Source organism: Orcinus orca, chromosome 19, assembly GCF_937001465.1.
Source record: "Orcinus orca chromosome 19, mOrcOrc1.1, whole genome shotgun sequence".
NCBI classification, from domain to species: Eukaryota; Metazoa; Chordata; class Mammalia; order Artiodactyla; family Delphinidae; genus Orcinus; species Orcinus orca.
In genome coordinates, this window is record NC_064577.1 from 7,536,176 (window position 1) to 7,561,363 (window position 25,188).

Consider the following 25,188-nt stretch of genomic DNA (forward strand, 5'->3'; position numbering starts at 1 on the left):
TTGCTCCGCGGCATGTGGTATCTTCCCAGACCAGGGATCGAACCCATGTCCCCTGCACTGGCAGGCGGATTCTTAACCACTGCGCCACCAGGGAAGTCTTCCCTTTTCTAACATTCACAAGGAAACCAAAGTTGGCAAACACGTATTGCTTTATTTAGTGTTTCTCTGGATTGCAGAAGTGTCAGCAGTGGGCTGAGACCCCCCCCAGGAGGGCAGAGGCAGCTGGGCAGTCCCCCAGCCCCTCTGGGGAGGTGGGGGGGAGGGGGAGAAGCAGCAGAAAGAGGTGACGCCCCTGCAGCTCCTCCCAAGGCCGGCCCCTTCCCCAGGCTCCCAGGATAGGGAGGGGGGTCAGGGGCCAGTAAAGGCCCTATGTCCTTGAATTGGGGCCGAAGTATATGGGCAGGGTGTTTGTCATCCTAAGGCATGGACTCAGGCAGGAGAGCTCCTCCCACCTGGTGGCCCCCAAGGGTGATTGCTGGTCAGGAAGCCACATGCACTTAAGGCATGAGCCTATTTCACGGGGCCCCCATCCCTGGGAGAGGCAGTGAGGTGTGCTGAGGACAGGGTTGCAGTCTGGTTTTGCCCCAACCTGCTGGATGACCTTGGGCAAGTCCCTTCCCCTCTCTGGGCCTCTGTCTCTTGCTCGTCACACCAGGAGACTAGACTAGGTGATCTCTCAGAGTTGTCCAAATTCTATGCTCTAGGGGTCCTGTCCCTACTCCAGGATGCCCTCAGGCTGGGATGATATTAGAAGGGCATTTTTAAGGCAGGAAGGAGGGGGCAGGCAAGGGTGGTCTCAGCCCCCAGGGGGATGTTGGAGTGGGCTACAGGTGGGCAGGCAGACAGACAAGGTGCCAAGGAAACGAGGAGGAGAGGGTGGCCTGGGCAGGGAAGAGGGCACCAAGGCCCAGACCGCCCACCCTCTCAGCTCCATTCCCTGCCCTGCTGGAGTCAGGGAAAACACATCCAGTGTGTCTTGGGGGTGGGAAGATGGCTTTTTTAAAAAATAGTTTCCTATAAAGCATCAAAAAATCTCAGAGAAAACCTCAGCAAAAGTTCCCTTCTCTCAAATATTTGGCATTGGCAGTGGGGCTGGCGTGGCTGCCTCTGGCCCCGGCTTTCCTATTGCTGTGGCCCGGCCTGGCCCACTCCTGGGGCAGCTCCCTGGTCCCTGCTGCTCCCTCGAGAGAGGGGCGAGCGGCAGGCAGGAGTTTGTTGGTGGGCTTCAAGGTGTCCCTGGGTCCCTGTCTGGAAGCTCGAGTCTTTGGTAACTGGGAAGGGGAGAAGGGGATGAGCAAAGCACTGGGAGGCGGGAGGGGGGTCCAGTGGGCGCCTTCATCACCGAGAGTTCAGCCGTGGGGCCACCTGTGGGACGGGGGAGAAGCCCAGGTGGTGAGCAGGAAGCAGAGGTGCTTCGAGCACTTGTCTTCACGGCTTAGATATGTCACAGCGCGCGGGGACAAGCTGGGGGCGTGGTCTAGAGGCCTTGGCGCTGGAGACTCCAACCCTATTCCCACGGGAGCCACTGCCCTGGCCAGAGCGGGCCTCCCCTCCCCCCCAGCACACTCTCACCCCCCCGATCCCCCCCGCCCCTGCGCTGCCATGTTTATGACCCTCTGCACTGTGGGAGCTCAAAGGATCCACGACGAGGCGCCCAGGCTCTGCCCAGCACTGCTGAGGTTGGAAGGCTCGGCCACCAGAGACTCTGCTCTGGCCCCAGGGCCCTCAGCGGGAGGCAGGGTGCTGCTGCCGGGCCCCACTCACCACAGCCAGGTGCCCGTTCTTGGCCTTGGTGACGAGCAGCTCTGAGCCGGTCGTGAAGTCGATGATGCCATCCCTGCCGGGACCCCCTGCGAACGTGATGCTGGAGGGAAGGTGGTGCGTGAGGCCCGCCCGCCCCACGCACGCACAGCCCCCTCCCCGCCCCTCCCCGCCTCACCTGCCCTGGTTGATGTTGATGTTATTCACGCGGTCGGCGCTGAGGGCTGTCTTGGTCAGTGTCTCAATCACATGGTCACTCTGCAGCACCACGTCCCCCTGGGGGCCCAGATGGGGTCAGGGGTCAGGCCCTGCCCAGAGCTAGAGAAGCACACCCCCCCCATCCCCGCCCCCCCCCCCCCCCCGCCGCCTCCCAGTCCCCCGAGGGGCACCTTCTGCTTATTGTCCTCACGCTGCACGTGGAGCACAAAGAGGCTGTCGCTCAGGCTGCTGACGGAGATTCCTGAGGCGGAAGGGCAGAGGTCAGGGATCAAGGGTCAGAGCAGGGGCCCTCCCCACCCAGCCCTGGACTCTGGCTCACCGGTCAGGTTGGCGTACTCAATCCTCTGCTTGACTTTGGCATCCTCCACAATGACCACGGCATTGGGCGTCAGCAGCAGCTGCCGCGAGCGGGGCTTGTAGCCCTTGCGGTCATATTTCACGACAGGCACCGCGTACTGGGGACAGAGGGTGGCTGAGGGGCCTCCTCACCCTCTGCCCAGGCCCTGACTCCCCAACCCAGTCCTCGGGCAGCAGAACTGTTTGCGATTGAGGGTGGCCGGCAGGCAGCGTCTCACCTGGATGGGCTCAGAGCCCAGGGCCTGCAGCACTTTGGGGCTGATCTCATCTGCGCCTGCAACCCAGATGGGGGAGGGGGAGGTGAGAGGAGAAGAGGGGGGACTAGGATGGTGATGGAGGGCTTACGCACTGGAAAGTCAGGGGCTCACCAAGCCGTGTGCTGATGAAGAGCCTGGGGACACTCTGGGGGTAATTGTCCTTCTTGCCCTTGAAGATCTCACTAGCCACGGCTTTCTGCTGCAGCTGAGGAGACAAGGGCAGGGAGGGGGGCTGTCAGAGGGATGGCGACCATCACAGCAGGGACAGGCCCAGCCTCAGGAACTGAGACAGCTTCCCTCACCCTCTCTCTGGCCCCAGCACCAGAGGCTAAGCCCTGCCACCAACACTCCCCTTTAGCCCCTTCTCTCCCTTACCCCCATCCCCACTGACCAAGGCACGGGCTCCTCAGAAGGGTCATGACAGACAGTACTGTCAGGGTTCAGGCCCCACTTCGGGGATAATTCCCCATCACAGCAGGCCTTGGAACTCCTGGGATAAAGCTCCGGCCTGGGATCTGGCTGGTTGCTAATACTCAAAGAACTACTACAGGTTGGGATTTCCCTGGCACTGCAGTGGTTAAGACTCTGTGCTTCCACTGCAGGGGGCACAGGTTCGATCCTTGGTTGGGGAACTAAGATCCTGCGTGCCACAAGGTACGGCCAAAAAAATTTTAAAAATTTTTAAAAAACCACTACTGCAGGTTAATTCTGCTGCGTGCGTCCTTTAGCATCATCCTATACTGAGTTGGCAAATACAGGCATGTCAGCCACCAATGTCTCTCTCTGGAACTATTCTTATTCTATCAGACTCAAGCTGCAGCCTTTTCAACACAGGGCTCTGGGCAGCCTCTACCAGGCCAGCGGAGCTGGTCTAGAAGATAAGCCCTATTTGCCATGCAAAATCTACTCCAGCCTCGGCTTCATACATGAGGCCAAACGGGCTGGGATCCATTTGAGGGCACGTGGTAAGTTGGGGTGAAGGTCCTCCAGGCCAGCACTCTTCGAGTGTCCCCCTGGCTAGTCCCCCAATGTCTGCCTCCCAGCCCCATACCTGCTGCTTCCACTCAGGGCTGATGCTCCGGCAGTACTTCCACACCATATTCTTCCGGCACAGCTCCCGCAGCAGTTCCGAGGCCTGTGGGCGCGAGCGAGGTCAGGGCACCCAGGCAGCCTGGCTCCCTTCCCTCTGAAGACAACAGGCATGTGCCTACCATCAGGCCTTGGCCTAAGTGACACCCCCTCAGCCTGGACCACTCTTCCATTCCTGAGTTGCTTCTTTGCAAAGAACTCATTCTTGGGACTTCCCAGGTAGCGCAGTGGTTAAGAATACGCCTGCCAATGCAGGGGACGCGGGTTCGAGCCCTGGTCCGGGAAGATCCCACATGCCGTGAAGCAACTAAGCCCGCGCGCCACAACTACTGAGCCTGTGCTCTAGAGCCCGTAAGCCACAACTACTGAGCCCGCGTGCCACAACTACTGAAGCCCGCGAGCCTAGAGCCCATGTTCTGCAGCAAGAGAAGCCACCGCAATGAGAAGCCCACACACCGCAACGAAGAATAGCCCCCACTCGCTGCAACTAGAGAAAGCCCACAGCAACGAAGACCCAACGCAGCCAAAAATAAATAAATAAAATGAATAAATTTATAAAAAAAAAAAAAAAAAAAGAACTCGTTCTCTGCAGCCCAGCTCCAGTTCCCTTCCCTTCCCTTCCCTGATGGCTCCTCTGGTCACATGGTTATTAGGTCCCTCCGCTGAGCGTGCTGGTGGTTCCTAACTCAGCAGGGAGGGCCCACGGACCTCACGCAGGGCAGGTGGCGGCGTGGGCCAGGAAGTGTCCAGGATATTCCGGGGCAGCTGCCGCCGCAAGTTGAGCAAAAAAGAGGTGCGCACGTGATCCAGGAAGAAGGCATTCTCGGGGCAACGGGGTGCGTGGCGCAGAATGAAGCCGCGGATGAGCCTGTGTGTGGGGGTGAGAAGCCTGGTAACGGACCCCCGCACACACACACTCTGCACCCCGCCCCCCATGGCGTCCAGTGCTCACCGCCGGATGGTCTGTGCTGCCCACTTCCTCTTGGCTGCCTTCCTCCGGCCCAGGGTTCCTCGCCACCACGACTGGATGCAGATGGCTGCAGAGACCACAGACGGCTGACCTCTATCTCCTCCGCACCCTTACCCTAGCCCCTGCCCTCCTGAAGACCCCTGGGCCCCCAAACCTGATCGCTTCACCCGGAGGAATTTCTGCCGCCAGTGAAAGCCCCTCCAGGTGGCCTGGATCTTCGTGGCTGTAATTGGGAAAGAAAGTCACTTGGCCAGAGCGCAAGGGACCCGGCTGGGGGCCGGGCACTGTCAGAGCTCACTGAGTGGCATGAGTGAGGGGAGTGGCTGAATGAGCATTAAGTGAAGGGAGAGTAAATGAAAGAGCAAGGGAGCGAGCAAAGCAACATGAGAACATGCTGAGTGTGTAGCCAAGGGCAGAAGACGGGGTGCTGGGGCTGGGGAGGAGGGCAGCTGAATGTGGGCGTGGCGGACTTCCTGGAGAAGGAGCCCAAATGCAGTGATTTCTTTCCTGCTCCCCAGAATGGACTCCACTGGGATAGGAAGGGTGGGGCCCCTCTCTCACCCAGGCTCTGCCGCCGGACCTCCAAGGCGTCCTCTGTGGCAAACAGGGTCTTGGGGAAGCGGATGAAGATCTTGGTCCTGTGAAGGCAGCACTGATCAGCCCCTGGTTGCCGCCCCCGTGCCCTCCAAACACCAGGCGTGGGAGCCACTCACCTGCCCATCTTGTACTCTTCCGGCTTGTAGCCGAGGTGTCTGACCAGCACAGCCACCCCATCCTGGGGCCGTCCTGCCCATATGGGCCATGTCTCTGGGCACAGTGACTTGTACCTGGGGACAGGAGGGGCAGAAATGCACTCAGCCCCCACCCCTGCCAGCATCCTTCTCTGGGGGCCCAAACCAGCTTTCCCTGGCATCTGCTGGGTGCTCCCACTGACTCACAGCTCACAGAAAGCCTGAGAGGTCGCTCTGTTACTATCCCCACTTTAAAGATGAGGAAATTGACGTTTCTCATCTGCTGAAAGTCATGGGGCTAGAAAGTGGTAGAGATAGAATTCACACCTGATTGACTCCCCAGGCCCCTAACTCAGGATAACCCCAAAGCTGCTCTATCCTTTCTGATTGGAAACTCTGTCCTTTTCACAGGCGTTTACTATCTCCGCTGGTGAGAGATAGGCATGTGGATGCACGCTTCATGGACCCCTGAGCAGCTGCTCTGTGAGGGCAGGGCCTGGGGGGGCGGGGAGGGCTGGTCTTTGCCCTACCAAGCTTGACATTAGGCCTGCAGCATGGAGGGGCCCCTGGTGTGGATCCCACGGCAGCTCAGAGCCCCGTCCCTGAATGGGGCGGAGAATCGCTGTCCTCCCTCCCGGGATCGAGGAGGCGCCGACGACCCTCCCACCCTTTTCCCCTGGCGCTGAGCCAGGCCCCGCCCCACCTCTGCAGGAAAGCCTCGTATTTGCGGCGATAGGCAAAGCCGGCTCTGCGCACGCGCAGGTTCTCCATCAGCCCCAGGTACTTCACCTGGTGCCGGATCAGCACCTCGTCAAAGCGGCCTGGGGGAGGGATAACCGGGTGGTCAGAGGGCTTTTGCCGCCAGATGGCCGTTGCCTCTGCAGGGGAGGCACAGCCTGCACTGGTCCAGGGGGCAGAGGGCTTACCGGGCTGCTTGGCGTCATTGGGCTTGATGCAGCGGACGTAGGCAGGCTCCTTAGACTTCAGGATCTCCACCAGCTGCAGGAGGCTCATCTTGAACTGGGTGGCCACCTGGTCAGCCAAGATGAATGGAAGGTTGGTCGGAGCTGGGCTGAGGCCGCTAACCCCTGCAGATGCCGCTCCCTGTGGCAGAGCTCTGAACCCCCCCCAGAGACCCCTCCCTGGGGCAAAACAGAACCAGTTCCCACAACTACCCCTGCCCTGCGTGGGCCCTTACTTTTTTTTTTTTTTTTTTTTTTTTTAATTACGACACTTTATCCAGCATCGGCAAAGGTCAGAATTCTGAAGCTCCTGAAGACTGGGCAGCATTTCCAAGTGAAATGTTACAACTTTACAAGTTTTGTTTATTTAATTCTACATGCAGGAACTGAAACTTGGTAAAAGAAAAAATGCAAAAAAGCCAGAAAAAAAGATGTAATCAAGTTGTATCATAGAGATGTGCTCTTCAACTAAATTTACTGTGCCTATTGGAAAGCAAATGAAAGACAACTATCCTAATAAATTAACAGATTGCCAGAAACAGGCTAAGAACCCTCATTTCTATTTAGTGGGGAGAAAACAAAACAAAACAAAAACGAAAGCAAAATGAAAGCTCTACTATTTCCATACTTTGTTTAGAGACAGAGGCTGTAAACCCATGAAGGTCAACAAAATCTCCAGGTCCCCTTCTCCCATCACCCCTCCCTCACAACAGAGGAAGGAGCCAGACTACGTCACCTGCATCCCTCTGGCCGAGCTAGAGACCTCAGTTGAAGAACCTCATTCCCGTCTTAAAAATCCTGTTCAGGTCTCCTGGCAACCTCAATCCTATGTCTTCCTTTGGCAGCCACTCTTTCTCTTTTTAGAATTCCAGGGCCGCATTCCTAAACAGTGTGTCCTACTGCTATGCGTTCAACCGTTATCCCTGTACACTGCACTGCAGGACCTTCAAGGACTTCAGGCCTGTGGGAGAAGCGGATGCCTCAGCAAAGATTTGCAATCCACTGCGGTCCCATTAATGCCAGGGGCATATGCCTGGGGGTTCTGGAAACATCAAGAAGGGGCAACTATTTCAGTCTGTGGGGTTAGGGGGCATCAGGAAGAGTCTTCTGAAAATAACCCTTCAGCTGAGAATTAAAGGCTAAGTAGGAGACAGCCCGAAGGCAGGCAGGAGGGGACGGCATTCAGGCAGAGCAACCGAGTGAGCAAAGGCTTGGTGTACACGGGGCACTACAAGCAGTGCAAGGATCCAGAGAGGGAGTAAAGAAGATAGTGTTAGAGAGGCAGTATCACGGTAGGACTTGAGAGCCACATTAGGGAGATTAAATTCTATCCTGAGGGAAATAGGGAGCCAAAGAGGAATTTGGAGGGAGGGAATGACAGGAAAAGATCTGCCATTTGGAATAGCTCTATAGCAGACAGGTGGAGGATGGTTGGTAAGGACAGACGGGAAGCCAGGAGACCACAGAGGAGGCTGTGGCTGGCTCAGAGGACCAAACTGGAGTAAGGGATACAGAGAGGCCAAGAGGCAAGGGTATTCAGGCAGCAGAAACCAGCAAGATCCAACGGTTGTTAGGATGAGGGCAATGGGGGAGGCTGAAGAATCAGGGATGATGCCCAGGTTTCTGTCCTTCAGGACTGGGTGGAGGGTGGTCCCTGCCCTGAGTTAGGGAAACAGAAGGAGCAGGCCTGGGACACTGGATAGTCAAGGGCCCTTTAGACTACTGGGGTCTGGAGTGCCTGCAGGCCACTTGGAGATCAGTGGAATCTATGGCTTGCTGGAGAGGCCTGGATCGAGTGGGTGTGTCCTCACGAGCGTCAAGGAGGGGGATATGAGGCCATGGATGAGAATGCTCAGGGAAGGGGCGGGGGTGGGGAGCAGAGGGCAGGGTCCCAGGGAGTCAGACTCTGGACAACATGCTGCCTCCATGGCCTCCCTGCCTGCATGTCTTGGCCTGCAGCGCTGTGGCTTCTACCTCTCCATGACCTTGCTCTTCCTGGGACTGCCCTGGCACTCCTCCTGCCAAGCCCAGCAGCCACACCTCTGACCACAGCTCACTGGAGCTCTCCCTGCATCTGGCACCACTGGCCATATCTGCCTTTCCCCGTCTCTCTCCTCGAAATGTCACTTTCCTGTCCACCTCCTGGTTTTTTTTTTGGACTGTGTACCTGTGTGGGGCCCTCTGTCTATCTGATAAGCACCTACTCATTCCCAAGTTATCTCAGATGCTTCCTCCTCCAGGAAGCCCTCCCTGACCACCTCCCCTCTTCGACTCCCTCAGGCAATTTGCTGCTCCCTCAGTTTCCATAGCACCCTGCGCACATTTCTAGGAGAGCACCTGTTCATTTTTGTATCCAAAGTGCCCAGCAATGTCCACTACAAATGTCTGCTGTGGGGGTGAATGCACGCAAGCGCCCGCACAGACACAGGTGTACACATACACGTCCACACTTAGAGACAGTGCACACACAGGTACACATGGAAGTAAGCACAGATGCACCCACGGGCAGCCTCCCAGACACACACCGATGCACAGTCAGGCACCAGTGAACACGCGAACTCAAACACACACTGCTAACTCGCAGCTCATGCAGGCACCGGTCCCGCTCCCATGCACACACACACGCCCTCGGGTCCCACAGCCTTCACACCGTCTCTGGCCGCTTCTTGTCACTGAGCTCGCTCCGGTCGAAGCACTGGCTCATGATGGGATTTTCCGAGCTGCACATGGCCTGTGAGGGCAGAGCAGGGCGTCATGGCGGGAGCACAGGGTAAGGCCTGTCAGATTCCTGGGGCAGAGGTCGTACAGAGCCCCGACCGCGAGCCCTCCCCCTGGTCCTCCGCACCTCCTTCAGGTTCCGGAAGAGAAGGTCATTGTTTTTATCCAGAAACCCTGGAAGGAGAGAGCAGAGGTAAGGGGAGGGAGAGCCCCTCTCCCCACCCACTGTGGGGACCCAGCCCCAGGATCCTCACCGGTCACGTTGTAGGTCACCTCCCCAGCATAGTGCAGCAGGCGGAACTCCCCGCGGCCCAGAGATTTCCTGGTCCGCTGGTCAGCCAGCTTGTGCCTGGGGGTGACAGGGAGAGGAAGCTGCAGATTGCTGGCCTGAGCCATGCACCCTGCCTGCTGAAGAGACTTCAAGAGAGGAACCAGGCATCCAGTAAAAAGCTGGCAGGGCGGGGCCACTTCCCTGCACAGAGGCTGCCACAGAGGCTCAGAGAGGTAGATGGCTTTGTCCTGGGTCACACAGCACCAGGACGGGGACCTTGGCCTCCGCACTGCCAGGGCATGCTGGGTGGAGGGCTGCTTGGCGTTGCTTTTGGCTGTTACATAGCTCTGCTCAGAGGGCTGAGTGCTGCCCACTACATTTTAAGACTGGAATCTGCCCCAAGAGACTACTTATGTCTTAAGCATGTTTATACCCTTTAGCCCGTTTTCTACTTTTAAGAACAATTCCAAGCAACTAACCAGAGAGACCAGGCAGAGATTTAAGGCACAGAGATAGATCTTCGTGGCAGCCCTGTTTTCCCAGCAGAAACCTGGAGGCTGGACAGGGCCCCCAGAGGCTGGGTGAGAGCAGTGGAGTATCTGCTTTAGAGCCGCTGGAGGAACTGTTTTGAGGAAATTTTTCTGTTTGATGATACAGGAAGATACTCAGGATATAACATCATCCTGAGCCTTACACACAATCAGTTCTCAACTACGAAAAAAAAAATGTATAGAAAAAGGCAGGAAGAAAATGTCTCTAATTATTAACAGTGGTGACCTCTAGGTGACAGGATTACAAGTGGCTTTTGCACACGTTCCAACTTTTCTCTGATGAGGGACATTATTTTTACAGCCAGAAAAAGTTTTCCTTTTTCTTTTTTCTTTTTTTTTTTTTCAGGCAAGGCTTTACTGGGGCCCCTGCTACAGCAGGTGCGGGGAGCGAGAACAAACAACAGGTTCCCTTGCTTGCTCGCTCCAGAGAAAGGTTTTTAATATTCTCTTAAGCAAAAGCTGTTCAGGGGCTTCCCTGGTGGCGCAGTGGTCCGCCTGCCGATGCAGGGGACACGGGTTCGTGCCCCGGTCCGGGAAGATCCCACATGCCGCGGAGCGGCTGGGCCCGTGAGCCATGGCCGCTGAGCCTGCGCGTCCGGAGCCTGTGCTCCGCAACGGGAGAGGCCACAACAGTGAGAGGCCCAAGTACCGCAAAAAAAAATTGCTCAGGAATTCCCTGGCGGTCCAGTGGTTAGGACTTGGCACTTTCACTGCCGGGGCCCAGGTTTGATTCCTAGTTGGGGAACTAATATGCAGCCCTGGGCCTGAGTCCCAGCTCTGGACTTAACTAGATGTGAGATAACCTTGGGCAAATGGCTTCACCTCTTTGAACCTCAGTAAAACCTCCTCTAGGAGTTGCTTCGGATTAGAGGAGCTGATGTACTCAAGATACACAGGGCGGAGCTGGAACAGAGAGGCTTGTTTCTTTTCTCCCCTCACCCCGCTTTAGGGGATTCCTTAAATGTAAAGGAATTTCCAAATAAGGAAGCTAGGAAAATCTTAGGAAGTTTCATTCTCAAAAGGAAAAGGAGGAAGCTGTGCTCCTCGCTTGTGACTCTGGACACACTAGGAGCCGCGGCTCTGTGTGCCTGTCCTTCACTTAGTGCCTCCTCTGGTCGTCCCCTTGTGACTGGTGTTCAATGACTGGGGGGACTGCAGGCTTCCACAGGCTCTGCCCCAGGAGAGCCCCACAAGCCCACTCACGTCAGGAAGTGTGGATGGTGTTTGACGGTGTCCTCCAGCTTCTCCAGGAAGGTCAGGTCCGTGGCCTCCCCGGGGCGCAGACACTCCTCATCCTGGGGGGTGTGGCAGAGGGTGAAGGACGTGTGGGGGAGGGACTGGAGAGCACAGGGACTCAGGGGTCCCCATGGGAGGCGCAGACACAGAGGAAAGGGGCAGATCACAGGGAGCCTCCCAGACCTGGCCAGCACCTCACCTCACCCTCCACAGACAGCCCTGTCCTGTCCCTGCTCAAATTCTGGCTCTCTGCGGACAGGCCCGGAGAACAAGGGGAAAGGGGTGACGTCGTCCCACCCAGCCCCCAACACGGGGCCTCGGAGGAGCAGACGGCTCACCAAAATGGAGATGATGCCCTTGAACTTCTCCTCCACCAGGTCACAGATGATCTTGTTGTTGAAATACTGGACAGGCTCCCACTGAGGGGCAAGAGGGGAGGAAGGCATCATCATGGGGTCCTGGCACCTCTCCTGGGGAGATCGACGCCCGGGCTTCCATGGCAGGTGGGGATGCCCACAGGCTTGCACTCACCGCGATGCCCTCTGCCTCATACTCCTCCTGTTCCGACTTGAGGGTGAGCTCAATGAAGAGCTGCTGCAGCTTCTCATTGCAGTAATTGATGCAGAACTGCTCAAAGCTATGAGGGAAACAGAGGAGCCCTCAGTAATTCCAGGGGACACGGGACCAGAAGCGGGGGAGGGTTGGGATGAGGCCCCACAGCTCTAAGGGAAGAAACACAGAGCAGGACCCAGGTGGCTGGGAAGACACGGGCAGGACTGTGAGAGGCCGGGGAAGAGAAGAGGCACCAGGACAGGGGAGACGGGAGGAGGGACAGGAAGGGGACAGTGGGGCTCTGACCTGTTGTTCTGAAACACTTCGAAGCCATAAATGTCCAGGAGCCCGAGGACCGTGGTGCTCCGCCAGCTGGGGCTCTCAGCATCCTAGGGCCAGATGACCAAGAGCATGGGTCCCAACGTTCGCCAGCTCCCAGCCCCGGGCCTCCCTGGTCTGCCCTCCCTGCCACCTTGGGAGCAGCAGGGGCCAAGCCCTCACCTTGGAGGCCAGCGACCTGTTGATCTTCGCGACCAGCCAGGTAAAGGTGCGACTGTACACGGCCTTGGCGAGGGCGTCTCGCGCGTAGGCAGCCTGTTCTAGGTTTAGCGGGCTCAGGAGCTGGGGGTGGAGAGTGAGATGGGGAAATGAATGCAGCCCCTTCCCACCCCGGTCCCTTCGCACTCAGGAAACTGACCACTCTGCCCTCCCTGCCCACAATGAGTCTGGGGTTGGGGGGCACCAGGGGAGGACACAGTGGCCCCACCAGAGGGAAGGTGGTATAAGACAAGAGACCTCATTCCTGGAGGAAAAAAAAAAAAAAGAGTCCTCATTCCTGGAGGTGAGTCTTCCTTCCAGCCTCACCCTCTTGCTGTGTGACCTTGGCCAGCTCCCTGAGCCTCCCTGAGCCACCCGCCTTATGTCCTTCCAGCATTGCTACGAAGACCAGCCGAGCAGACCAGAGGAAGGGGGATGATGGGAGGAGGGCTGCCGTACAATACCTGCTCCCGCCCCCCACTAGCCCCTGAAGCAAAGGCTGGCCCTCACCTCTTCGCCCTTGGCGATGATCTTCCTGTGCGTCAGGGCTTCCCGCAACGTTGAGCCTTCCACACCAAGGAGCTGCCGAGGGAAGGGGTGGGCCTGGTGAGGGTGCACTCCCCCCGCCCCAGCTGCCCTGCCCTCGCCCTCCGCTTGCCCCACTCACCCGGGTCAGATACTTGAGCTGGTTCTCGGTTGTGACCTGGGCGTTGCTCTCTTCGTCGGCAGCAAAGTGGATGTTGCCCAGATGCAGGACACTGGCCACGATGCTCAGCAGGTCCTGGGGGGACAGGGAGGGGTAGGTGGGGGTTACAGGAGGGGCTGAGAGCCCCACAGGGGCACACAGTGGATGGTCAGAAGGAGCCGGGAGAGGGGCTTCCCTGGTGGCGCAGTGGTTAAGAATCCGCCTGCCAACGCAGGGGACACGGGTCCAGGAAGATCCCACATGCCGCGGAGCAACTAAGCCCGTGCACCACAACTACTGAGCCTGCACTCTAGAGCCGCGAGGCACAACTACTGAGCCCACGTGCCACAACTACTGAAGCCCACACGCCTAGAGCCCGTGCTCCACAACAAGAGAAGCCACTGCAATGAAAAGCCTGCGCACTGCAATGAAGAGTGGCCCCCGTTTGCCGCAACTAGAGAAAGCCCGTGCACAGCAATGAAGACCCAATGCAGCCAAAAATAAAAAATAATTTAAAAAAGAGAACCCATTGCTTTCAAAAAATTAGCAAAAGACAGACTGTCTCTGGCAGAAATGGAACTCCTTCTGCCTCTTCTTATTTTCATATAAACAGAGACTATGGTACCTGCATGCAGCAACGAAGACCCAACGCAGCCAAAGATAAAATAAATAAATTTTAAAAAGGAGGCAGGAGACGTGGTAAAGGAAATCTGAGAGGAAAAGGCGGCTAGAGTAGAAACGGGGTGTAAAGGTAGACGGAGATTTTCAGGGTATGACAGGAGAAAAGGGAGGGTCCCAGCAGAGGCCTCACCTCCACCTCATCCTCGGTGAAGTCGATGACCGTCAGAGCCTTCCTGACAACCTTCCAATCGTTCTTGTCGTTGATGGAGGAGACTTTGGCGCACTGGCCCTGGAGGACGGGCAGAGTTGGGTTCTAGCCGTGGCACTGGGCTCCCTGGGTGGCACCGCCCTGCCTGGCCCCTACTCACCTTCACCAGGTACAGGTAGCTCTGGGGGTTCCGTTCCAGGCCCAGCCTGCGCAGTGTCTCCTCCTCGCCCCCCTCCAGCAGCTGGTAGAAGATGTGGAAGTTCCTCTCCCCGTGATTCTGGTGCACCACCCGGGACTTCTCCAGGAGGTAACTGAGGATGTGGCCACCCACAGGGGCGCCCTGTGGGCAGGGCAGGATGTAGCGACTGCTCAGGGGGACTGGGGACAGAGCCCAGCTTCCCCTTCCTCCCCTGCCCTCCGAATTCCAGCTCTGCCAATGGCTCAGGCAAGTCACCCCCTCTGGCCTGTTTCCTCCTCTGAGAAATGAGGACGCTCAGCCCTATCTACCTGGCGGCTCCACTTGGATGTCCGACAGGCATCTCAGTCTCAACAGGCCTGAAACTGAACTCCTCATCTCCCCTCCTCAAACTAGCTCCCTCTTCCCATCTTGGTCAACCTTCCAGGTTTTCAGGCCAAGCAGTCTGCAGTCCTGGAAGCCTCTTTGTCTCCCACACCTCACATCCAATCGGACAGCCAATCCTGCTGCCTTAACCTTCAGAACCTCCAGAATCCAACCACTGCCAACACACTGGGCCCAGCCACCATCATCTGTCATCTAGATTTAATAATCATCAGCTTCCTAACTGGTTTCCTTGCTCGGCCTGGTTCTCTACCTTCTATTCTCAACAAAGCAGCCAGAGTGATCATTTTAAGAGGAAAGTGAGGTCATAACACACTTCTGTTTCAAACTTTCGGGACTTCCCTGACGGTCCAGTGGTTAGGACTCTGTGCTTCCACTGCAGGGGACACAGATTCGATCCCTGGTCGGGGAACTAAGATCCCACAAGCCACATGGGCATGGCCAAAGAAACAAACAAAAAAAACCCCCCAACTCTCTAGCCTCCCTTCCACTCAGAGCTTTAAAAAAAGTTCTTACAAAGACCCAAAAGGACGCACAGCATCTAGCCTCCTCTTCTGTTCCTTGGCCCCTTACTCTCTTCTCCAGCCACTCTGGCCTCCTCGTTGTTCATGAACACATCCAGCACTTTCCCCATGAGAGCCTCTGCACTGGTTGTGCCCTCTGCCCGGACTCTCCTAGGTATCTGCACAGCTCATTCCTCTGTCTCCGTCAAACTTTTACCAAATGCCACCTTCTCAGTGCCTACTGTATCTGCCTCATTTAAAAGAGCAACTGCTCCCGCCCGTTGCCTCATTTTATTTTTTGCCGTGACACTTGTCAGCTAAATTACATTTTTCTGTTTACTGTCTACCTCCCTGGAGGCAGGATTTCTGTCTGTTTTGTTTTACTGCTGTACCACCAGCACCTGGAACAGCGCCTGGCACACAGGCTGGTGCCAAAGACTTGGCCAGTGGGCGCCTGCTGAATGGGAATCCCACTACCCCTGCCCTGCCCCACCCACAGGTACCTCACCCACAGGTACCTTGAAGTCAAACTGCACGTCCATGTACTTCCCGAACCTGCTAGAGTTATCGTTCCGGAGGGTCTTGGCATTTCCGAAGGCCTAGGAGAGAACAGGGGTGTGAGGCGTGCCTGGCAGTCTCTCTCTGCCCCTCCCGCCCCCCAGATGCTGCTGGCCCCTCACCTCCAGCACGGGGTTGCTCTGCAGCAGCCGGTCACGCACGGCACCGCCTCGCTCAGGGGCTGGGCAGGTCTCAGCATAGAACTGCAGCAGCCGCTTGGTGGCCTCTGTCTTGCCTGCCCCGCTTTCCCCAGAGATCATCACGGCCTGGTCCCGGCGCTCCGTGCGCAGTGCCCGGTATGCAGTGTCAGCCACCGCGAACCTAGGGCAGAGGCCCGTCAGGAGCTTAGGGGGCCAGGGGTCAAGTGGCTGCAGGGGGTGGGAGTTCCACAGGTAGGACTGGGGGTGGGCGCTCCCATGTCTGGTGGGGTTCACAAGGGGGTGTACCCTTGAGGATGGGGGAACCCTCCAAGGTGTGGGTCAAGAGAGATCCTACCCAGCTGAGGATGGGAGTCATATTCAGACAGAGGATTGAGGGGATCACTCATGGGTGGGGGGATTGGAGGTCATTCAGGTGAAGGTTGAGGTCACTCATAGGTAGGGCTGGGAGGTCCCTCAGAGGTGGGGGTCAGAGGGTCACTGAGGTTGGAGGGCCATGTTCAGGTAGAGCTGGGGGAATAAGTCATGAGTGTGAGTTGGGGTGGAGGCTGGCGGGGTCCTGCCCAGATGGAGTAGAGAGATTCACCTTGGGTGGGCACTGGGCATTCCTCACAGATGTGAACTGTGATTCATTCCAAGTGGGAGGTCGGGTGGAGTCATGTCAGGTGGAGATGAGGGGGTCACTCATAGGAGGGGGGTCACTCACAGGTGGGGTGGCACCTCATAGAAGCTGACGCCCCGGTAGCGCTCCATGTGCTGCCGGCTGTAGATCTGTAGGTCCCGGTAGGGGTTGACAGAGACCAGCACGGGGCCAATGTAGGTCTGGGGGTCAGGGGAGGAGGGTCAGAAGTTTCTCCCAGAGGCCCCTGAGCCTCTTTCCCTCACAGCCTGCATCTGTGCCCCCAGCACCCCCTGCATCTTCCCACTCGGGCCTCACGTAGATGAGGTTCTCCCGGAAGCGTCGCCGCAGGTTTTCAATGAAGGCTGCCTCGCTGGTGAAGTTCTCCAGCAGCACGAAATCCTGTACCCCGACCCGGTCACGGGCGGTCAGTGCACTCTCCATGGTCACCCGCACCCCGTCACTGCCCAGGGCCTGCAAGGAGGGGCCATGGGAGAGGGTCAGTGGCAGCAGGGTAAGGGAAGGCCACTTCTCCCCTCCAGCATAGCCTGCGGGACTGAGAGGACAACCAGGGGCACATGGACACAGGGGGCCTGGACACACGACGCAGGGAACATCCAGGAGACGGGTGTACCAGGCTGGGTACAGTGGGCTTGGATGGCAGGAAGCTGGTGCATGGAACACTGAGGATGCAGGTCCCAGAACAAAGACCACATGGGACCTGAACACAGGACACTGGAGCACAGAGCACCCGGAGGACACGGGGGCAAGGCCACTGAATCCAGGGAGACGCTGGTTTTGCGCAGAGAAAGGGGGGGGTCATGAGAGTAAGAGAAAGAATGCTCTATTGACCTTGGACAAAACCCCTCCTCTCTCTGGGCTGTGTCCTTCTCAAGAAGGAGGAGTTGAGATAGACCAGGTGACCTCAAGTCCCTTAGCTCTGGGCCACGTGTGACAGGTGCTTTGTAGGACAAATAGCTCAAAGTGAGTTCTACAGGCAGGGTGGGGCCATCTCTCCCACACCCACTCCCAGAGTCTCCAGGAGGAGAGTGTCTAGGGACCTAGCAAGATGCCACCCCAGGCCACAGGAGAGGGATTCCCCCAGGGGACCTCCCATCCCAGCTGGGTTCAACACCCACCCCAGAAGGGGGGCCCTCCCTCCCACAGCTGAACCACGCCCTCCCCTCCAGCTGCCAGGTTCACAGACGCACTCCTCCCCTGAGAGCCCCGAAAAGCCTCAAGGGAGTGGGGATTTTACCGCGGAAAACACAGCTCCCTCCGGACCCCATTAGAGGGTGGGGAGAAGTACAGGCTCAACAAGGCCCTCACCCCAGAGCACACTCTTCAAAAGAGTCTGAGGGCTCTAGAAAATTGACACCAAGAGTGTCAAGGGTCAGAGAAGAGCAAGGTGGCCACCGTGGTGGGAGGGGGGTGTAGATCCCCAAGAGGCCACTAGGCCTCCTCCGACCGCAGACCACCCAGATCTCTGGCCGGGGAACCCCTCAGGGTCTGGCCAGGGGCCTGCCTCTCCTAGGCCTGTCCCTCACTGCCCCCTCCCCCCTCCAATACTGTCCCGAAGCTGCCGCCAAATCTGTCCCGAGCTCCAGCCCCCTTGCCCTCTGGGTGACGGGTCTCGGCGCTCTCGGCCCTCCCCGGGAGCTATTCACCCGGCCTGGGTCCGAGAGCCTCACCCTCCCTGCCTCGGCCTCCTCCCCCTGCAACTTTCCGGGACGTTTTTCCACCCGAAATTCCTGGGCCGCGCCCGCTTCCTGGCGAGGCCGAGGCTGCGCCGCGAGGCCGGGAGGGACGCCCGGGACCCCCGCCCTGCTCGCCAGCCCCGCTCACCGACGCTCGGTAGCGCATCCTGCCCCGTCGGCCTGGCGCCCTGCTCCGCTGCCCGAGCTCTCGCCTCGGGGCTCGGCGGCGGCGGCGGCGGCGTCACGAGGGAGGGGCCGACCCGCCCCCCGTTCCGCCCCCTCCGTGAGCCTCGGAGGCGCGGGACTCCCCGGACGCCCCCGCCTCCTTCGGTGCTTGGACTCGGGGGTCCCTCCCCAGCTGGTAGGGGTGGGGCAGGAACTAAGGGGGATCTCGCGGCGTGGGTGGGTACAAGGGTGGGGGCGGGGGCGGGGGCGGGGGCGGAGCTCCCCGCCGGGCAGGGGCTCCGCCTGAGTCAGGTTTTCCAGGAGGGACTTCGTTGGTTCCAGGGTGGGGCCCGGAACCCGCGCGGCCGCCGCGTCTACACTGACCCGGAACTCACTTCCGGGCTTGTATCTACAGTACGCACTAGGCCAGGCGCGGGACTCACTAGGCAGAGGCCCGTGGGTCCCGGAGGAAGCAGGATTCCCACCCCCACACTCCAACCTCGAGTCCCGGGAAAGTTAAAAATAGAACGAAATGTCCAAATACGGCCGGCGCGCCCGGGCGGGCGGAGCCTCCGTGCGGGACACTGTCCACCCCCGTACGGTCTCTGGAGGGTGGATCCCGTGTCTTTAAGTCTCTAGGAAATCTCTTTAGTTTCCCGCGTCAGCACAGAGCGCGTACCCCAGGGACGAAGGCAGCCAGAGCACCTTTGCCGAGCGCGGTGCGTGCCCGGCCTCCATGGAGGGCTCAGCTTTCCATCTGGGGAATCCACGTCCGACTTCCAGCATTTGGGGCAATACCTTTCTCCCCTATCGAGGACATCCCGACTAGGGCCCCTGTGCCCAGGGGCTCTTCACCTCTCTCCTTCCTCTGGAGAGGGTCTCCCTCTATTGTCCCTCTGGATCCCTCCATACTTTCTGCCCAGGACATCCTCCCTCTACCCAAACCAGCCCCCCAGCAGCCCCGCCCTCGCTGGGCTCTCGGTGGGCAGCAGCCTGGGGGGCAAGCTCTAGCTCAGATCCCAGCGCTGGTGGGGGTGTGATGGCTAGTGCTTCTTCCAAAAGGCTGGGCTGCTTCTCACAAGCTGTATGACTGCCAGCAGGTCAGTTAATTTCTGGGAGCCTCTCCTTCAGCCTTAAAACGAGGCTAATACCTGTCTCAAAGTGCTGTTGAGAAGGCTAAGATAAGCCGCCAAGGCACCTCCCAGGCCTTCAGTAAACACCACTTCCCTCTCGGACAGACACTCTTTGCACACACGCTTGGAGCAGACCTACTAAGAGCCAGGTCCTGGGCCAGACAGGTCACACTTCTTCTATAGCGGGGAAAGCCCCTCAGGCGTGTCTGCCTGCCAGTTAACAAAGAGCTCTCGAACTTTACTTGTGCCCCACCTGACACATAAGGAACCCGAGGCGCAATCGCCGGATGCTGACTTGACCTAGGGGGCAAAAGGGCAGGGCTGGCACCCAAAGCCTCAGCGTGCCCCTCTCTCAGACCTGGGCTCCCGGGGGAGGGAGGGAGGTTGCGGCAGGTGCGGGTTGTAGCCTCGTGGGGAAGGCTCATTACCTCGAGAACAACAGCCCGGCCGGAGCCGCGGCCCTGGGGACCCCGCGGCGGGGGCGCCAGCTGGGAGATGGGGCCCTCTGGAGGGAGCGAGGGGACTGGGTGCCACCGCGCGCAGCTGGGAGATGGGTGGGAGCGGAGGGGGCGGGGGCCTTAAATGCCACCAGCTTCGGGCTAAGGGCGGGAGGAGGCCCCCTCCGCGAGGGGCCTCAGCCTCCCGCTCACCCGGAGTGGGAAGGGCCTTGGAAGACTGGAGGAAGGGGGTCCAGCCGGTCCCCACCAGGAGCACGGCTCCGGGGCGGTACAAGGACTAGGCTGGCTCGGCTGGCGGCCGCCCGCGGGCCCGAGGCGAGGAGCTGGCAGAGGGGCGGGGCCTCGCGGCCGCAGTGCCCGCTCCGGCCGCCGCCGCGTCAAGCGGCAGGAATGAGGGGAATCCGCGTGCGGAGGGGTACGGCCGGCCACCCCCGCCCGAGCCCCGCCGCTGCATTCCCCGGATGCCCGCTGACTCCCTTACAGCCGCCGCCCGGCGGCGGAAGGACGGGGCGTCTCCGCTGCCAGGCGGGCCAGAGGGCCTGCTCCCCGACCACAGCCCCTGGCCACCGCCACCGGCCGCCTCGCCTCACTGGACGGAAGCGCCCGCCCGGGAGAGGGGGTAGGGAGGCGGGGGACAGAGCGTGTGAGAGACACCGCGGCCAAGACTGCAGCGCCGGGCGCTTCCTGCGTTCAGAGCGCTGTCTTCTGGTACTGTACTCCTTTCAATGCCCTCAGCCGAGCCATGAGGTCTGTATTATTACCCCCATTCTACAGACGGGGAAACTGAGGCTGGGCAGGCGAATGACGTGTTCAAGATCCCAGGACTAGTAAAAGGAGGGGTGGGATTGGAACCGGGAAGTCTACCAGGGCTGCCCTGAGGGAAAGACGCCTGCCTAGCGGCTGGAGGATTTCCCAGCTTCTCTGTCAGGGTTAACATGCTACCGCCAGGCCATGACCTTCCTTAGCGAACCCATGACCGCAGTGCCCAGTACCCACCCTTGGCGGTGTTGTGTGATTATTGACATGTAGGCCTTAGGAACGGCAGCTAGGGAGTGGGCCATGACCTGTGCCCCCAGCATGGCCCTGGACCTAGGGGCTGGCCGCAGGCTGGGGTGCAGCTGTGACCCCTGAGTGACCCAGGACTTATTTCCCAAGGATGCCTCTGAGTCTCCTCCCACCTGGGGAGGTGTTTCCCATAAAGGTGGCGCAGGCCCAGCAGACCTGGGTCATCCAGTGCCCGTTACCTAGTATGGGCCAGGTGCCCCCAAGCCTGCCCTCTGGAGGAGTGGGGAGGGCAGTGGGCAGCCTCAGTTGTTCCCCTGGCTCAGGTCTATGCGAGTCTGGAGAGGGTGTTCTGAGGACCCCCAGATTGCTAACAGAAACTGATTTCCACTGAGGCAGCCTCATGGCCTGTTGGGGCAGCGGAAAAAACCATAGCCTAGAGCTTCCCTGGTGGCGCAGTGGTTGGGGGTCCGCCTGCCGATGCAGGGGACGCGGGTTCGTGCCCCGGTCCGGGAGGATCCCACGTGCCGCGGAGTGGCTGGGCCCGTGAGCCATGGCCGCTGGGCCTGCGCGTCCGGAGCCTCTGCTCCGCAACGGGAGAGGCCGCAGCAGTGAGAGGCCCGCGTACCGCAAAAAAAAAAAAAAAAAAAAACAAAAAACCATAGCCTATCTCACCCACAGCACATGCTGGGCACAGAACTGGTGTTCAGCTTTTCTATTATCAAACATATCTTAGGTCTGGGCCCAGGCTGCCCCACCAAGGACTGTTCCAGACTGAAGGGAACTGTTGCGAGGGGGAATGGAAAGAAAAGTTGGAGACTTAGGGGTTCTACCTGATATCTCACTGGGCCCCAGTCAAGGGCTGTATACTCTGGCTCCAGAACCATGGGCCTTTTGCCTGCCAGACACCTCTGCCTGGGGGTCCAGCAGAAGTAAACAAAGCGCCTTGCCCACTAACCCATCCTCCTTGTTCAGTATCCTGTAAGATGAGAGGAGGCGGGCACCTCCAGCTAGTCATCACCGCCTGGCATCAAAAGGCCCGCCCGGGCTTCCCTGGTGGCGCAGGGGTTGAGAGTCCGCCTGCCGATGCAGGGGACGCGGGTTCGTGCCCCGGCCTGGGAGGATCCCACACGCCGCGGAGCGGCTGGGCCCGTGAGCCATGGCCACTGAGCCTGCGCGTCTGGAGCCTGTGCTCCGCAACGGGAGAGGCCACAACAGTGAGAGGGGGAAAAAAAAAAGGCCCGCCCTCCTCGCTCCACTCCTCACACCAAGGAGTCACTACCTGCTAAAACCTCCCCTTGGCTCCTGCATCACTGCTCTGCCCCTGGACCAAGCAAGCAGCCTCCAAACTGGCCTCTCTGCCTTCCTCCCGCCAATCCATTTTCCCACAGCCGCCTGTAGTATTTACAAATGCAAATCCGATCAATTAACATCTCATGTTAATAGAGTGACGGTTTATAGGGCACCTGTCCATATGCCAAGCACACCCACTGCTTCTCGCCAGGCCCCTGTATGTGGACTCCAGAAGCCCCCTGTGTCCTCAGTTTACCCCACTGCTCCTGTGCTCCTATGTGGCTACAGGGGCAGCCGTCTCCAGTCCCTTCTCTCCCCATGTCTCCCTCACCACCACAAACAGCCAGGAGGAGCTGCTTCCACCTTTGCCACCAGCCGCGTGGCTCTAAGCTTCAAGCCTTTGCACCTGCAGCTTCCTTGGCCCTCGCACCCAAACCCCTCCCCACCTGACTGACTCTTAGTCATCCTTGAAGATTCAGCTCAGGTATCACTTCCTCCAGAACCCCTTCCTGACTCCCCGCAACACACAGCCCCCTCCTTATCGCATTCCGCTCTGATCGAAGGTTTCCTTGTCAGTCTCTCCCAGGAGACTGCTCCCGCTCCAGGCCGGCACACAGTGGGAGCTCAATAACCCCTCGTGGACGCCTGTGTGAATGAATGAATCACAGAGCCCGGGAGTGTGAGCAGAAGGCCGGATCGTGCCGGGCGTTGAATAGGCCGTGGGCCAGCCATTCATTCTCTCATTCATCTCGGAGCCCCCCAGCCGCCGCACTCACACGCAGGGGCCACTGGCGCGGCTGGGCCGGGGGGCGGGGAACGGGAAGGGGCGGGGCCCGGGCGGCTTCTCCGGAACCCGGAGGCAAAGCCGGCAGGCGGAGGGCCCCAGAGGGCGCGCAGGGCGCCTGGGTCACGCGACCCCAGCCGCTCCTCTCCGCCCTCACGTTACCCGCAAGAAATCTAAGTCTCTAACAGACCGAGTCCCGGAGCCGCCGGGTCCTGGGACCCCGCACGGGCCGGGCCGAGCCCACCCTCGGCCCCAGCGATCCCTGGGCCGGCGACCCCCGCCTCCCCAACCGTAGCTCCGGGCCTGGCTCGCCGCCCGGCCGCTTACCCTGTCCTCCATCCCGTCCGCCAGCGGAGCCCCCCCACCCCCGGGGCCGCGCGGCTGCGGCCCTCCCGGAGTTCCCCGTACCCACCGGCTTGGCTTCTCGGGTGCGCGGGCGGGGGCCAGGCTAGTCGGCGTGGCCGGCTCCGGAGTCGGCGGCCCAGGCACGCTCTCCCCGCCCAGGGCCCGCCCGGGGCCGGGCCGCTCCCTGTCGTCATCCCGGTCAGGGCCCAGGCCCCGGCGCGCGCGCGCACCCTCCGGCCCCGCCCAGGCCGCCCCGGTGCCGGCCCCGGCCCCGGCCCGCGTCCGTGTCCGCGGGGGCTTGGTGCAGCACACTCCGCAGCCAGCTCCCGGGGACGAGGCGCGTCACAGTCATTCACACACATGCACACACGCACCCTCCTCTGGCTGACGACCGGGCCCACTCGCTGTAGTGCTGGGCGGCGTGTGTCTTATGGGGTTCTCCCTTATCCTAGGGCGCCTTTGCATCACCAGAGCAAACCCGACCCTGCCCTGCGTGCCAGGCCAAGTCAGTTCTTCCCCTTTTCTGACCGCCTCGCTCCATTCACCCTCCTTCTCCACCCACGCTACTGCTCTGAGCCGGCCAGTGTCTGTTCTTCAGGCCAGACGGGAAAGCAGCGGCATTAACTGAGCCTGTACTATATGCACCTGGAGCTTTGCATGCGCTGGTCCTTAGATCTCAGAGCGGCCCTGTCACCTCGGTGTTGTTAGCCCAGTTCATAGGCCAGCCCACTGAGGATCAGGGAGCTGGAGGAGAAGGGATTCAAACCCAGATCCCCGCTTTGAAACACTCTGCTCCTGGTGGGCTTAAACCCTACACTCTTCCTTCCATTTACCCCTTGTTGTCCAGTCTGTTCCTGTCCCACCAAGGATCAGAATGCTTCCCCCACTGCTCACCTCTTTCCCGAGGGGTTTGCTTGAGAGGAAGCTGCTGGGCCCTGGCGAGACACTGCCACCCTTCCTCCCAGCCCAGAGCATCCCAGCTTACAAGCTTGCAGGGCCTGTGGGGATGAACCACACGGATGATCTCCCCGGTGGGTATCAGCTCCACTTGCAGGGCCATTCCGTCTGTGGATAGCCAGCGTGCTGAGCACTGGGGCCTCTGAGCAAAAGCCCGTCTGCCTGCCCGCCCGCTGGTTCTGGCTGCTCCCGGAACCAGGAATCTAGTCTCACGCTGGGATGGCCGCTTGGTTCAGCTTCAACTCCAGCCCCGGGGGATGTGTCTGGTCCAGTGCCTCAGGACACAGCTGGAGCAGCCCAGGTCTGATTGGGAGGCCTCTTGGCCCAGCAGGGTTGGGGCAGGAAGAGGAGGGGCTGAGGGACGGAGGAAATGCTTGTTGTCCCAGGTAACCAGAGGAGCTGATGCAGCCACCCATGGGGGACCCTGGGCTCCAGGTCAAAGGGTAGGAAGCCTTTCTCCCCAGCAGCTCCATGGCCAGGCCTCTCCAGCTGCCCTGTCGCTGGTATCAGCTGGAGAGCACAGTGACCACTCCCCAAGTCAGAATGTACCTCCTCCCTAAGCCAAGAGGATCCATGAATAGGCACAGTCCCCCCCAGCTTGTCCGCCTCCCACAGCGGCAGGTGAGCCCCTGGAGTTTGAGGCGCCAGGCTGCTGGGGACTGGCCATGTTGGGCAGAGGGGTTAGCTGGAGAGGCAGGAGGGCATTGTGAGGAGGCCCCTGTCCCACCCTCCTCTGGCGCCTCAAATGCTTGAGGTTGGTTCCTGGGTGGCTTGGCGTTGGGGAGCCTTAATCTTGTTTGCCCCTTACTTTTCCGTAGCACCCTCAGGTGCTCCCCACCCCCAAATGTTCCTGTTTTCCTATCTTTATTGTTGCTAAATCACAGCTGACACTTTCCTGGCCTGGGACTGAGCCCTCAGGTCTCCGGCCATTCCTTATAGGAAGTGCAAAGGGGGAAGTGGATGGGGAAAGCGATCTTTCCAGAGGAAGATGCTGGCAGGGGAGGGGTGGAGTCCAGTGGGCCTGCGCCGCCGGCCCCTCGGGCAGGCACTTTCCCTGGGCACCCTTCCTTCCCTCCCCTCAGCTTCCCCCGCCCAGGAAAGACTAGCAAAGCTTCCTTCCTTCCTTCCTCTGGGAAGCACATCTATCCAGGGCAGGATCATCCCCAGCGGCCACACAATGGCCCTTATCAGCCGTGGAGCCAGGCACAGAG

The 25,188-nt window shown here is 59.6% G+C and overlaps 1 protein-coding gene across 5 annotated transcripts; it reads right to left on the bottom strand.

Moving 5' to 3' along the window:
* Positions 1–131: 131 nt before the first annotated feature.
* MYO1C (myosin IC) lies at positions 132–24,292 on the bottom strand. Of its 5 annotated transcripts, none has more exons than XM_033423289.2 (32): positions 24,006–24,292; positions 16,462–16,617; positions 16,231–16,346; positions 15,489–15,687; positions 15,327–15,407; positions 13,886–14,065; positions 13,708–13,806; positions 12,879–12,992; positions 12,722–12,793; positions 12,176–12,295; positions 11,981–12,063; positions 11,654–11,759; positions 11,461–11,541; positions 11,090–11,181; positions 9,319–9,413; positions 9,192–9,238; positions 8,997–9,077; positions 6,311–6,416; positions 6,088–6,205; positions 5,367–5,480; positions 5,215–5,291; positions 4,808–4,876; positions 4,636–4,720; positions 4,392–4,551; positions 3,646–3,729; positions 2,706–2,799; positions 2,556–2,611; positions 2,300–2,435; positions 2,151–2,221; positions 1,940–2,037; positions 1,765–1,864; positions 132–1,365 (listed from the first exon to the last, which is right to left on the bottom strand). In XM_033423289.2, the coding sequence occupies exons 1-32, from the start codon at positions 24,078–24,080 to the stop codon at positions 1,339–1,341; spliced, it is 3,192 nt and encodes a 1,063-aa protein (XP_033279180.1). In that variant the 5' UTR covers positions 24,081–24,292; the 3' UTR covers positions 132–1,338. The 5 variants fall into 5 exon arrangements, 4 of the variants coding, with proteins under 4 accessions (XP_033279180.1, XP_033279181.1, XP_004267120.1 ...); XM_033423290.2 differs by lacking the exon at positions 24,006–24,292 and adding an exon at positions 23,088–23,266; XM_004267072.4 differs by lacking the exon at positions 24,006–24,292 and adding an exon at positions 17,989–18,140.
* Between the last annotated feature and the right edge of the window lie 896 nt (positions 24,293–25,188).

Bases quoted from the DNA above. Each gene is read 5' to 3' on its own strand.
- MYO1C (XM_033423289.2), bottom strand. From the start codon at position 24,080: ATGGCCCTGCAAGTGGAGCTGATACCCACCGGGGAGATCATCCGTGTG. The intron at 15,408-15,488 runs GTGAGGGGCCAG...GTTCTCTCCTAG, and splicing joins AGAGCAACCCCGTGCTGGAG to GCCTTCGGAAATGCCAAGAC. The intron at 11,182-11,460 runs GTGAGCCGTCTG...CACACCCCCCAG, and splicing joins AGGGCATCATCTCCATTTTG to GATGAGGAGTGTCTGCGCCC.